Source organism: Actinia tenebrosa, unplaced genomic scaffold (assembly GCF_029948245.1).
Source record: "Actinia tenebrosa isolate PJP-AT-01 unplaced genomic scaffold, QUT_ActTen_1.0 PGA_scaffold17__23_contigs__length_9995812, whole genome shotgun sequence".
Classification (NCBI taxonomy): Eukaryota; Metazoa; Cnidaria; class Anthozoa; order Actiniaria; family Actiniidae; genus Actinia; species Actinia tenebrosa.
Window position 1 is genome coordinate 9,518,820 of NW_028292577.1, and position 14,636 is coordinate 9,533,455.

Sequence of the window (14,636 nt, forward strand, 5' to 3'; positions counted from 1 at the left end):
TCCCTCATCCAATATCATCAGCCTGCTTACCCCACATACCCTACTCCAAACCCTCCCTCTGTCAATATCGGCATCCGACCCTCCCTCCACATACCTTACCACTAACTCTATCCCTCCTCCACATACCTTACCCCTAACCCTCACTCTTCCACATATCTTATCCATAGCCCTCACTCCTCCACACACCTTATCCCTAACCCTCCCTCCTCCACATACCTTACCCCTAACCCTCCTTCCTCCTCATACCTTATCCCTAACCCTCCCTCCGCCACATACCTTACCCCTAACCCTCCTTCCTCCTCATACCTTATTTCTAACCCTCCCTCCGCCACATACCTTATCCCTGACCCTCCCTCCTCCACATACCTTATCCCTAACCCTAACTACTCCACACACTTTATCCCTAACCCTCCCTCCGCCACACACCTTATCCCTAACCCTCCCTTCTCCTCATACCTTATCACTAATCCTCCCTCTGCCACATACCTTATCCCTGACCCTCTCTCCTCCACACACCTTATTCCTAACCCTCCCTTCTCCTCATACCTTATCACTAATCCTCCTTCCTCCACACACCTTATCCCTAACCTTCCCTCCTCTACATACCATGCCCAAAACCCTCCATCCCCAGATACCATTTCCAAAACCATTCCTCCTTCGCATACCTTACCACTAACCTTCCTTCCTCAATAACTATACCTGACTCTCCCTCCTCTACATAAATTAGTCCAATCCTCCAATACCCACGCACACGCTCAACCCCCAACCTCCCCCCCATCTCCATAAATTATGACCGCTTTTTAAAGAATATCATTATACCAACCTCTTGGAAATTCGCTACGAACATCTTTTTGAAATTATCAGTTTGAATGAACGAATAGTAATCCTTGTGAGTATAGGCGATCATCATTACAAGACAAAGGAACAAATAAAAGAATCCTATCTCCCTGTAAACATGATGTATAAAATGTTAATGAATCTAATAAAAAAGTTATTTCATTGCCTTTACAAATAACATAAAGATATCTTTTGAATTAAAAATATATAAAAAGACGTGAAATGTTTGGTCTCAAAGAGGTTTATATAAAAAGGACGAGGAACGCCTGGTCGATATCGTGATTTTTACACCAGCTCAAAATGTTTAATTTTGAGCTTAAACTCATCACACGTAGATGAGCTTGGCGTTGGTGCTTGGGTGGGAGGAGCCTCGGGAACTCGGCGGAGGTCAGCGGAGCGTTGGTGTAGCGTACAAACTGCGTAAGCTAGCGTTAGCGATATGAGATAGCGCATAGCGTTAGCGAAATCGGATAGCACGTGGCGTTAGCGAAATTGGATAGCACCCGATGCAAGCTTCGTCCCCAGATACCATCTGTTCATCATTCATCTCATTGCGTGAGACATTAATTTGCTTATCAGATGGCCGCGAAGCTGTAGCCTTTTGATGACAGATACTTGCGATAACAGGCAACTTAGTTCAAGTCTAACTTTGCTGAAATATTTTATTTAACCACATTTAATCCGTTGGTGTAAAAGTGATGAAAATCACCAGGCGTTCCTCGCTCTCATTTGCATGACGGGTTCTAGTTTTCTCGCGTTATTCGAAAGTTTTCGAAGTAAAACACGTCATTTATAAGTTTCCTAGTCTTTGGGGGTCTATTCCCTTGTGATTGGGAGCATTTGGAACAGTTTCCGAGTGTTTTTCAAAAAAGGGTTAAAATTTTGTCAAAAAAGTTACATAAAAAGGACGAGGAACGCCTGGTCGATATCGTGATTTTTACACCAGCTCAAAATGTTTAATTTTGAGCTTAATCCGTTGGTGTAAAAGTGATGAAAATCACCAGGCGTTCCTCGCTCTCATTTGCATGACGGGTTCTAGTTTTCTCGCGTTATTCGAAGGTTTTCCAAGTAAAACACGTCATTTATAAATTTTCTGGTCTTTGGGGGTCTATTCCCTTGGGATTGGGAGCATTTGGAACAGTTTCCGAGTGTTTTTCAAAAAAGGGTTAAAATTTTGTCAAAAAAGTTACATAAAAAGGACGAGGAACGCCTGGTCGATATCGTAATTTTTACACCAGCTCAAAATGTTTAATTTTGAGCTTAATCCGTTGGTGTAAAAGTGATGAAAATCACCAGGCGTTCCTCGCTCTCATTTGCTTGACGGGTTCTGGGTTTCTCCCGTTATTCGAAAGTTTTCGAAGTAAAACCCGTCATTTATAAGTTTTTTAGTTTTTGAGGGGCTATTCCCTTGGGATTGGAAGCATTTGGAACAGTTTCCGAGTGTTTTTCAAAAAAGAGTTAAAATTTTGTCAAAAACGTTACATAAAAAGGACGAGGAACGCCTGGTCGATGTCGTGATTTTTACAACAGCTCAAAATTCTCAAAATTGAGCATTTTGAGTTAGTGTAAGATTCACGTTTTTGACTAGGCGTTTCTCGTTCTCCATGTATATGTTTGAAGGCATTTTTCAGTAGCCTCAGTGAGATAAACCTCAAATCGCCTCAATTTTGTCCAAATCATTCAGGTATTAGGTTTTTAAAGCGGAAGATGTCAGAATTTTGAGCATTTTGAGTTGGTGGAAAATTTCAGTATGATATTGACAAGACTTTCCTCGTCTATTTTTAGATACACAATGGTAATAATTTTCTGATTAATGGTAAATAATAACCGCAGATACAGGTTATTAAGAAAGTATCAAATTATTTACAGCTTTTATCCAAAGAGTATTGAAAAAGTTAAATATATAAAAAAATATTTGTTGCATTTCTATATTCTAGCATTTGAAAAAAAGGTACACCTTATCAAAATTTTCGATTTCACATTCCATTTCAAAGTTTTCAAAAATTCAACTTTATGATTGGTGCGAAGTCTACGATTTTGACCAGGTTTACCTGTACTTCCTCATTGAACTAAAGCAATTGTACATATATTCATATTGATGTCTATTGTGTTAAATGAGTAATGAGAAAAATAATTTATCACAAATATGATTAAAACATTCATTCGGTTTACAAAAGTATATTAACCTGATGACAGAATGCATCTTTCTTTCCTTCATCCGGGTATTTCGCATAGCCATCAGTTTTGCCTGGTCAGGAGGAAGCAGTTTTGTCTTTTTTCTCTTTTTGGCTTTTGTCTGATCCCCTGTCTGGTACAACCAATCCTCGTCCTCGGCCAACTGGGCTGCATCGCTGGAGATCTCAAACTCACCTTTGTCAGGCTTTTTGACGATGAGAGCAAAGAAGATAGCTGTCCCCAATACCTGCAGTTAGCATCCCAAAATTAATGTTCAGTGGGATTTAGCACAGCACAGCACAGAATGGCAGAGCAAAGAAAAGATAAAAGCTAGATCATGAAAAAATTATTTAGTTAATGTAATTAACCTTTAAAGGCTGTGTTATCATGACGTCCTGTATGAATGACACCATTGATGAAAGAAGCCATTTATAAGACTTGGCATTACGAAAGTCAATGCCATAAAGAATGATGACAATCGCCGCTCCCAGAGTAAGAGTTACCGCCAGGAACCAGGCCACGTAGATAAAATAGTATGGGAGGCTGCTATGTCGCTTGAACCATTGCACTAGTCGCTGAAGCCTGGTGGTACCTAAATAGGTATGATAACAAAAGAAAAGATAAAGGTTCATGTGATTACCTTTCTTTTCTTTTTTGTTGGGTTTATTCTCTCTCTCTCTCTCTCTCTCTCTCTCTCTCTTGTTTTCACTGCTTTAACTCCCCTATCAGAATTCTCATACTCTTTCAAATATCAATCATTACGCCCATTCACCCATTTACTTTTCTTATCAAATTCAAATTAAGTGAACCATGTTTCAATTCTATTTATCATTTCTAATAATTCATCCATTTATTCAATCATTTGTTCACTTGTACTCATATTCACGAATTTTATTTTATTTCATCATTTTTTATTCATTTCTACCTTCCCTTCCTTTCCCTCCCTTCTTTCCTCATTCCCTCACCGTTGCAATCCAAGGCCGGGTTACAATTCAATATGACGTCACTACTAACATACCTGAAGAGTCCCACATTGTACTCTGTCTACGATCCACAAGCAGTGGGCTGGAAGTGAAACTAACCCGGTCCACATCTGTATGAACATCATTGATCGAGAGCCTCATCTTGGAGTTATTCTTCTCGTGCATGGACTCAAGGCTGTTGTTAGACCCCTTGTTAGAATCATCAGAGCAATCTTTCATCTTGTTGTAAGTCGAGAGGTTCGTGACGGTGAGAGAGAGCTTAGGCGGCATGGGGATCTTTCTGTGGGTTATTCGATGTGGTTTGGGGCGAACACTTCGGAATATTTGGACTACTATTAAGTTGACTGGGAAGACGATAAGACTTGATACAACACCGATAAAGACCTGGCAAAAAATACAGACAGGTATTTTATAGTACTCGATTCTAGGATAGATTTGACTATTTTCTGACTCATTTGTCCATTCATTCCATTATATCTTATTTCACTTCATGCAATTCAGTTCAATTTACACTATTCAACTAGAAACTCAGTTTATAATTGTGGTAAGAACGATGATGACGATGACAATAGATGGATGGACAATGATGATAATGATAATGAGGTGAATGATGAAAGTGATGATTATTAATGCTAATGATGATAACGATGATGATAATCACATGGTTGTGTGGTTGATGTTGGTAATGGTACATGATAACAACCACAATGATTACAGTGGTGATGGTGTAATGATGATGACATATGATGATAATCCATGGTTATGTGTGGTTGATGTTGGTAATGGTACATGAGGACCACCACAATGATTACAGTGGTGATGGTGTAATGATGATGACTTAAGATAATGATGTTAATGATGATTGGTAGTTGATGATAACAATAATGATGATGAGGATAATAATGATTGTTGGTCAATAACGATGATAAATGATACATGATGATGATGATGAAGATAATGATGATACTGATGATACATGGTGGTGATGGTGATAATGATGATAAATGATGATGCTGATAGTGATGATGGTGATGAAGATACATGATGATGATAATGGTGATGACGATATGTTAATGATGATCATGATAATAATGCTGATGATTGGTGGTTGAATGATTGATGATGATGGTAATGAAGAAAAGTCAATCAAATCCATGGGTTACATCTTTCCAAGTAAAGCTAATGCCAGCAAATTTGTTAGTATCCTGGTTTGCAACAGGGACGTCCTTATACCACATGGCGCTGGTCATCATCGACATCATCATTAAACATAAACAACACGTCAACCGCTGGACACGAGTGAACCGACTGCTAGCAGGACGAGCGAAGACTGAGAACCATAGATGATTGTCGCTAAGGTTACGTCGTGTGCGCGCGACAAACAGATGCTGAAACTCAGTCAGTTCTTCTTTGCTTGCTAATGGAATGAGACGTTCGACCTGAAGGAAAGAGTATAAAAATCAAGCATTTTTTCCTTGGTATCTAACTGGCCGATTGAATGTCATGACTCCCACTATCAGTCTACGATGACAGACAAACACTGCCCGTCAAGTGCCATCAGTCTGAGAGTATTCTATCGCTTGATATCTATCGGCTGAATGAATCTCATGATTCTCATTTTCTGCCTACGATAACGAGCAAACACTGCCCGTCATTTGCAATCAACCAGATAGTATTCTATTAGTTGTTGTTAATCAGATAAATACATCTTATGAATCTCAATATGGATCAGCCTTCAGTAAAGGCTTTGCTCGTGGTTCCACTTGAGTTTGGATCGTATGCTGACGCCATTTGATTTCATGATAAGAATACAGACCATGGAAAAGAGACCTCGATTTGCTAATTCTTTGTAATACAAAACGCGCATCGAACAATCACATCTCGTGTTATAGTTAATTGCCTGACCATCTTCTGCATCCATGAGTCAGACTACTATTTCATACTAAATAACGATGCGAAGTATCGCGCGTAACGTACTAGCTCATACCTGTCCATCATCCTCATCAACAGCCAGCCATCGGTTACATATAAAATAGTAATGTTCATCTGTCTGAAGGTCAATAACCATGACACGGCTCAAGAACCACGATCCCCCTGAATTATCATGCCAGATGCGGATGTACGGTAGAGGACCCAACAGATAGGGTGTGGTGAGTAGGAAGGTATCTACGCTCCCGCGCTGGAAGGGCTTACGTTCGGGATCCTCGAGGGTCCTTGCCTCGCTGTCGTTTTCTTCACCGTCCAGGAGGATGCTCACTTTAGAGTTTGTACTTGCACCACGACGCATGCTCGTCCAGAGGGTAATCTCGTAGCGGAACTGGTCGGTTGGGTCGTTGTCTGGAAGTGGGCAGGCGCCGACCTGTGGATATGTTGCAACACATTTTGATATTCAAAAATGAACAAAACAGTATGCTATTCTCGCCCGGGGGGATTCTCCCCTATATTTGCTATACGGGTATGTGTCGCCCTATAGGGTATGGTTTTTCGGCTTTTGGGTCTGGGGTAGGGTATCATTTTTTGACATTTTGTCTGGGATAGGGTGTCATTTTATTCTGGGATAGGGTTAACGATTTGGTCGTTTTTGTCTGGCAAATAGGCTACGCCTTCTGCCGACACAAACAAAACAATAAAAACGTTAGTAAATATTGATTGCAATCGATTGTAAAACCGTATTTTCCGTCTTTTAGTCTGGGATAGGGTGTACAATTCTTAGTTTTAGTCTGGGGTAGGGTATGTAAAATCAAAATTTTAGGTCTGGGATAGGGTCAGGGTTTTGAGGTCCTGGCGGCACACCCCTACCCAAGTTGGGGTGGTAGTACCCCCCCCCCCCCCCTCCCCGGGTATTCTCGCCGGTCCCAATGTACTCCTAGTTGAGAATTGGTAGAGCTCTCCAAAGAACCAAAACAGCACAAGGAAAGCAGGGCGATAGGGTTGGAATAACAAGTAAAGCAATTACCGAAAGATAGTACTAAAATATTGGATCAACGTTCGACCTTTGCAGGTGTGAACCGAAATAATTTTGCTCATCGGTAACTTCTCATGCATGTACACTCGTGAGACCGAAACGAATGGTATCTACTGACAACACACTTTCATTACCTTGATCATATCCGCTCTGTCCTTTCGCCTGGCCCAAATCAAAGCCATAAAGTAGATAATGAAGATTACGCAAACGGCAATAGTATTGATATATCCTTCTTTGAATTTCTGAAACGTTGGTTTACTGATTGGGTTTGGTTTCACGACGACAGACCCGAAGAACGTGAGATGGTTGCACAAACAGTGGACAGATGAGTAGCTTGTTTTGTTGCCAACCTGTAAAACAATTGCTGCATATCATTAGTACAAGAGAGTATGAACTAAGAGAAGGAATCCCCGCGCCCCATCATGAGCACTTTTTACGCTATTTTTAGAATATTTGATGCTATTATTAGAATCATTCATTTGACCGTTTGTTTGTCTGCACGCGCATACTGCGCGCGCTCTACCCTGTTTGCTCATGTCTTCTTTTGTTTTTTAAGAAACGGTAAGCAAACAGCGTAGAGCGTGCGCAGTATGTGCGTGCACAAAAATAAACTATGGCAAATGTGATTCTAAAAATAGCATCAAATGGTACCTACGATGGTTACAAGCAAAAATACCAGAGATTTCTTCGCTTAGTTCATTTTCTCTTGATTAGTATATTATTGCTCTCAAATATGAAAATGAATATAGTTGAACTACAGGATTAAAGTACTAACGAAGATTGGTTGTAAAATGGTGGCGATGAAGTTGACGATGAGTAATAATATATGGTGATGAGATTATGTTGATGATGACTGATGATAATGATGATGGTGGCATGAGAGTTGAAGGTGTGGTGTTATTGAAGGTCATGCCTGGTGATGATGATGAATGATGATGAGAATAGACAATATAATGATTATGATAATGGTTGTAGTCGAAGCCTTTACTGCTGATTATAAGTAAGGATGATAGTGATGATGATTATGATGATGATGATAGTAATGATAATGGTGAAGATGATGACGATGATGTTGATAATGGTTGTAGTCTAAGCCTTTACTGCTGATTATAAGTAAGGATGATAGTGATGATGATGATGATGATGATGATGGTAATGATAATGGTGAAGATGATGACGATGATGAAGATAATGGTTGTAGTCGAAGCCTTTACTGCTGATTATAAGTAAGGATGATAGTGATGATGATTATGACTATGATGATGATGATGATGGTAATGATAATGGTGAAGATGATGACGATGATGATAATGTTGGTGATGATGACAGATTAAACAATATTTACCCTGCATCCATCACCACTCCACTTGTCCTGAGTCTTCTCAGACCAATACTTACAGCCCACGCTTCTGACATCAACAGTATAATTAACCTGAACCACATCAGAAACAGGCACCAATTCCATATTACTTGGAGTTTCTAAGCCCTTAGACTTGACCAATTCTTCTGGTTCGAGTGCAAGATACAAATTCTCTCCAAGCTCTTTTAAGTCCATGATTAGTATCGTGTAGTTATCCACTTTAGAGTAAGGCCAGGGTAATGATTCATTGAGGCAAGGTAGTTGTATCTTAAGATGGTATGTTGTAGTGGTTGGATATGTGCGGAAGCTTAGGTAGAGAGTTAGGGGTTTGTTTGGCTTGATGTGGACCAAAAGTGGCTCATTTTTGACTTGGCTGTTACCTACTCTGTAGTGATAAGTGAAGTTTTTTAAGGTGCCTGAGTGGAATGTTTTTGAGTAATGCTCGACGTTCGTGCCTAGAAAAGAATTCGTATCGTGAAAACGTGCAAGAAAACTGCAATTTGGGAGCGACTCCCAGGGAATGTACTCGGGGGGGGGGGGGGGGGGTAGGTCTCAAAAAGAAACCCGTATTTTTTTGGGTTGTCACATCTCCAAGTTCAATTTTTGTTTCGATCCATGTATCAGAAAATTATTCGTTTGAAATTTTTTTCAGCAAGGTGTAAGATCCGTAAAGGAACATACTGATAACAATTAAGCTGTTTTTCGTTTTATGCAAAATCATGCATTCAATAAATCAGTTTTGAAGTATTTAAGTATTGTATTTTTTTTTGTGTCCGAAATTTGGATGCATGTATTTTTTTGGGTGTAAAATTTCAGGTTTGAGTATTTTGGGGGGGTCGCATTATGAAGCTCCGTCGGACCTCCCCGTCATTTTACCCCCCCGACTACATCCCCTGGGGAGTGACTCGACATTAAAGACCAAGCAGAACCGCGTAGAAGCTCCCTGAACCATCTTATCAAACTCAAGAACCAACCAACTAACCCACCAACCCACCAACTCACCAACCCACCAACCCACCAACCCACCAACCCACCAACCCACCAACCCACCAACCCACCAACCCACCAACCCACCAACCCACCAACCCACCAACCCACCAACCCACCAACCCACCAACCCACCAACCCACCAACCCACCAACCCACCAACCCACCAACCCACCAACCCACCAACCCACCAACCCACCAACCCACCAACCCACCAACCCACCAACCCACCAACCCACCAACCAACCAACCCACCAACCCACCAACCCACCAACCCACCAGCCAGCCAGCCAGCCAATCAATCAGCCAGCCCATCAACCAGTAAACAACAAACAATTACAAACAATCGTGTTTTACCTGTTACAGGGATAAAGATTTCTATATCTTTACGTGTATTCGACACAGGAATCTCTTTGTCTTGATCATTGCGTAGCTCGATACCGATAACAGAAGAGTTCATGAAGGCAGATAGATCTTTGTCCCATCGAACCGGGTTTTCTGGGAAACGTACAATCTGTGCAGGAAAAACTATATTGTTTAATTGAGCTGTGCATTTATCGTCTAGTGAAGATGATAGTCCACCTCTTGGTTGGTCTAGGGTATTGGGGTTATGGGCCACCAGTCTTTAAATTATTGGTCACACGATTAGGCTATGGGCTGGTTCAAAATTCATGATTTCTAACGTTATAGGTTAAAGGAAATGGCTAAAGGCATGGGTTTTCTGTCACATGGCTCCAAGGGTCATGGGTGTCTAGGAGTCTAAAGGTTTAGGGGTCAAGGGGTTTAAAGTCATAGGTTTTCTGTCACATGAATGTCACATGGTTCCAAGGGTCATGGGTGTCTAGGGGTCTAAAGGTTAAGGGGTCAAGGGGTCTAAAGTCATTGGTTTTCTGTCACATGGTTCCAAGGGTCATGGGTGTATAGGGGTCTAAAGGTTTAAGGGTCTAAAGTCATTGGTTTTTTGTCACATGGTTCCAAGGGTCATGGGTGTCTAGGGGTCTAAAGGTTTAGGGGTCAAGGGGTCTAAAGTCATGGGTTTTTCTGTCACATGGTTCCAAGGGTCATGGGTGTCTAGGGGTCTAAAGGTTTAGAGGTCAAGGGGTTTAAAGTCATAGGCTTTCTGTCACATGGTTCCAAGGGTCATGGGTGTCTAGGGATCTAAAGGTTTAGGGGTCAAGGGGTCTAAAGTCATTGGTTTTCTGTCACATGGTTCCAAGGGTCATGGGTGTCTAGGGGTCTAAAGGTTTAGGGGTCAAGGGGTCTAAAGTCATAGGTTTTCTGTCACATGGTTCAAAGGGTCATGGGTGCCAAGGGTCTAAGGGTGGTATGTGTTAATTCAAATTTTTCGAACCATGGGTTCATAGGGACAGGAGTGAGGGTGAAGGGCACAATATTAGTGTGGGTTCTGGGTCGAGGATCCCAGGATCCACTGAAAAGTGCAAGTCCCACACACTCTTTGACCTTCGATAGATCCTTTGCAAGTGACCTCAAAGCAGTTCAATTTGGAAGACAAAACAAAAGAAATCAATATCCTGAGAATTGGAAGCCTATTGTTATATTCTTCAAATTGAGGTGTATACCGACATGCTGCGCGTGGCCTAAACACACCAACCTGTATGCCTATCGTCTCATCAGTCCCTACTTCAGCTCCAGACATCAGATCGTCTACTTTTGGCAAAACAAACGAACCAACTTGTTTTCCGTCCTCGCCACGAACAGGAAGACTATTATTACCGATGGAATTCCAGACAGTCTTTGATAGCTGCATCCCAAAAGTTTTGGTAGTGACTAACGTCTCGTTTTCTCCTTGGACTTTGTTTTCCTGAATGGCATCTGACAGCTGGTTAATGGCGCCGTAGAGAGTACTTACTACGTTCTGGGCAGCATCTGCTGACTACATGGACAATGCAGACTCATATAAATATATTTTAATCATATTTAGTTCCTAAAATTTCCTTGTAAGCACAAGCAATATGGTAAAAGTGCCATCTTTCCCCTTAAGTATTATACTTTTCTCTAGCATGAATGTTTGAGAACCAACATAAATAAGATGTGATTCAGATAACAGAGAAAAATTATTCCACAGAAGTTTGAAAAAAAAAAAGTTGGAAACTCTTTCAAGGGTTGTTTATAGTTGCTATGACAACCCCACAGAAGCATTACTTTCCTAAGTCACAAGGCACAGGGAGCCCAATCTATCACTTGTGTTGTTTATAAATAGCACTAAAACCGACTACACATTAAGAAAATAATCGTTCGCTTTTCTTACTATATTGAGTTAGTATTTCGTGCATAGCTGCACGAGTGAGATCGGGCTCCCTGTGGTCTGCGGTATAAATAACTTACGTCTTCTCCTTTCCATTCTCTGATTCGTACAGACCAGTCACGTGATTTTGGACCTGTCTTTCCAAGGTTTTCAAGCACTGAAATAAAACAACATAAAATAATTTTTCTGGATATATTTTTATTTTTTTTATGAGAAAGTATTCCTTCACTTTGGTTGTTATTATGAAGGGCTACTTTGCTTTGAGACCAAGTGAGGTTGAGGTGAAAGTGATTTTCAACACCACGGGTCATTCTCTTAATTATGACATTATGACTTAGTTGTATTCATATTCATGTCTCTCCTCATGCGTAACTATTAAACAAAGAAACGATACTCTAGAGAATGACACATGGCCTGATATGGAAAACATTATGCTCAAGGTAGATCGAGGTTTATACATTCTTTAGGTATGAAAAAGCAACATGATTTTAAGGCTTAATTTTAGTATCTACATCCTGATTGCCAGAGGCTTCCTCGTTCTAGTGCTTCTTTATTCTAGGTTTCGATACCGCGAGAAACACCTATGACCATAAGCACTAGATTGAGAGAGTCTCTGACAGACAGGGTAGGTTATGCTCCTCTCTGTTCACTCTAACTGTAAGTATCCCCTTACCTTGATCTAGGTAGTCCTGGGTCGTCGATTCGGATGCAGAAAAAGTGTGCGAGATCCCAGTAAAGACAACTTGCGCAGTTTCTTCCAGTTTTAACGGTGTGTCGCTTTGGTAACCCTTGACTCGAGCCTTTCTCTTTAGTGCCTCGCTAGATCTTTTTAAGGAATCCGTGGCTGTTATCTGTCAAAAAGGAGATAAAGAAACAAATGGGATTATCTGAGCTTGTTATTTAATTTTATTGATGTAATACGTCGTATTATTTGACTAATATTCATATTAAATTGTATTTAAAGAAGTTCTTCTATTAGAATGATGTAATAGTAATACTTATTGGTTCATCTATCCTTCCATCCCATTAAAACCCAACCCAAACTTTCATCCATCCATCCATCTATCCCATCCATCCATTTATTCCATACATCCATCCCTCCATCCCTCCATCCCTCCCTCCCTCCTTCCCTCCCTCCATCTATCCATCCATCCGTCCATCCGTCCATCCGTCCATCCGTCCATCCGTCCATCCGTCCACCCGTCCATCCGTCCACCCGTCCATCCGTCCACCCGTCCATCCGTCCATCCGTCCATCCGTCCATCCGTCCATCCGTCCATCCGTCCATCCGTCCATCCGTCCATCCGTCCATCCGTCCATCCGTCCATCCGTCCATCCGTCCATCCGTCCATCCGTCCATCCGTCCATCCGTCCATCCGTCCATCCGTCCATCCGTCCATCCGTCCATCCGTCCATCCGTCCATCCGTCCATCCGTCCATCCGTCCATCCGTCCATCCGTCCATCCGTCCATCCGTCCATCCGTCCATCCGTCCATCCGTCCATCCGTCCATCCGTCCATCCGTCCATCCGTCCATCCGTCCATCCGTCCATCCGTCCATCCGTCCATCCGTCCATCCGTCCATCCCTCCATCCCTCCATCCCTCCATCCCTCCATCCGTCCATCCCTCCATCCGTCCATCCGTCCATCCGTCCATCCGTCCATCCGTCCATCCGTCCATCCGAATTTTGCGTAATAGTTTCAAAAAATGTCTACAGGAAGCTAGACCCACCAATATATCAGCAAATGTCACGCTTCTAGCGATATCAAAACGTCACACTTTGCGTTACCTGTGTATCTGACGTGACCTCAGACTCATTCTCAATAGCTAGTGACAAAGCGTTACATTTTTCAGCAATCATGGGCAGCTCATCACTTTGTATCTTGGACAGTTTGTCCACCATCAGTGTTCTTAGCTTAGCCTTTGTTTCGGTATTTTGTTCCTTGTCGTTGTTGATAAGCGAACTGGCTGCCGTGACCAACTGGAGGACATTCTGAGCATTTTCTTCAGGGTTGAATTCTGATAAGCCTCCCTCCAGCTGTTTACTGATGTCTTCAATCTTAGCAGTAGTTTCTTTGGTAGAGAGTGGTCGCACCTAGAAAAAAAAATTTTTTTTTTTAACGGATAGACCAAATTCAAAACTCGCACCGATGTGAGGCTTAAGTTGTGAACAAAGGGATCTGGCGTGACTCAAAGTAATCTGGCGTGATTCAAAAGTCACGAATCACGCCAGATTCCTATGTTCACAATTTAAGCCTCACATCGGTGCGAGGGACTAGATATATACATGTACAAGAGATATGTTGATGACATCAACATTGTCATGAAAGTACCGGAAGTCGGTGCAAGATATGAGAATGGAGCTATCACCATCACAGATAGTACAAGAGACGATGATAAAGAAAAGGAGAAAGATGCAAGAGCTATGGAGCTTCTAAGGTCGGTAGCCAATTCTATCCATACTTCAATACAGGTTGAAGTTGATTACTGTACTAACTACCGGGATCGAAAGCTACCTATTTTAGATCTTAAGGTATGGACAGGAGAGAAAGAGAGTGACAACACAAGCGCACAAGTTGTTCTACATGAGTTCTATACTAAGGATGTTGCTTCAAAGTATGTGGTCCACTCAAGATCAGCACTACCATGGAACAACAAACGTACCATTATGACCCAAGAAGTTTTAAGAGTACTCCTTAACTGCAGCCCCCTCCTACCATGGAAATGTACTGTACAACACGTAAATGAATTGGTACTTAGGATGCAGTACTCAGGATACAGCAAAAAGTTCCGGTATGAAGTCGTACACTCTGCTCTGAAAGCGTACAAGAAGATCTTAGCGCTAGATCAATCAGGTGAAAGACCGTTGTACAGACGCAAAGAGTGGATGAAAATGGAAAGAAGGAAAGAAAAGAAGTGCAAAGAGAAGACCTGGTATAAGAGAGGAGGCTTTACGAGTGTCATAATGATACCAGCGACACCAAACTCGGAGCTGAAAAGAAAACTTGAAGATGATGTCAGAAAGAGTAGCATTAAGATCAAATTAGTGGAGAAAGCTAGCAC

General features: G+C 41.7%; 1 protein-coding gene across 1 annotated transcript in view; it reads right to left on the reverse strand.

Annotated features, from left to right (window-relative positions):
- The window catches only part of LOC116296293 (polycystin-1-like protein 2), a 37,123-nt gene that overhangs the window by 4,938 nt on the left and 17,549 nt on the right, over positions 1–14,636 (reverse strand). The window contains exons 14-26 of the mRNA XM_031704316.2: positions 13,363–13,668; positions 12,247–12,424; positions 11,654–11,730; positions 10,920–11,201; positions 9,665–9,821; positions 8,306–8,775; positions 7,095–7,310; positions 5,983–6,354; positions 5,159–5,434; positions 4,031–4,379; positions 3,381–3,604; positions 3,024–3,259; positions 824–947 (exon numbers count right to left, since the gene is read on the reverse strand). Of these exons, the coding sequence (XP_031560176.2) occupies positions 824–947; positions 3,024–3,259; positions 3,381–3,604; positions 4,031–4,379; positions 5,159–5,434; positions 5,983–6,354; positions 7,095–7,310; positions 8,306–8,775; positions 9,665–9,821; positions 10,920–11,201; positions 11,654–11,730; positions 12,247–12,424; positions 13,363–13,668 (3,267 nt within the window). The remainder of the gene's footprint in view (positions 1–823; positions 948–3,023; positions 3,260–3,380; positions 3,605–4,030; positions 4,380–5,158; positions 5,435–5,982; positions 6,355–7,094; positions 7,311–8,305; positions 8,776–9,664; positions 9,822–10,919; positions 11,202–11,653; positions 11,731–12,246; positions 12,425–13,362; positions 13,669–14,636) is intronic.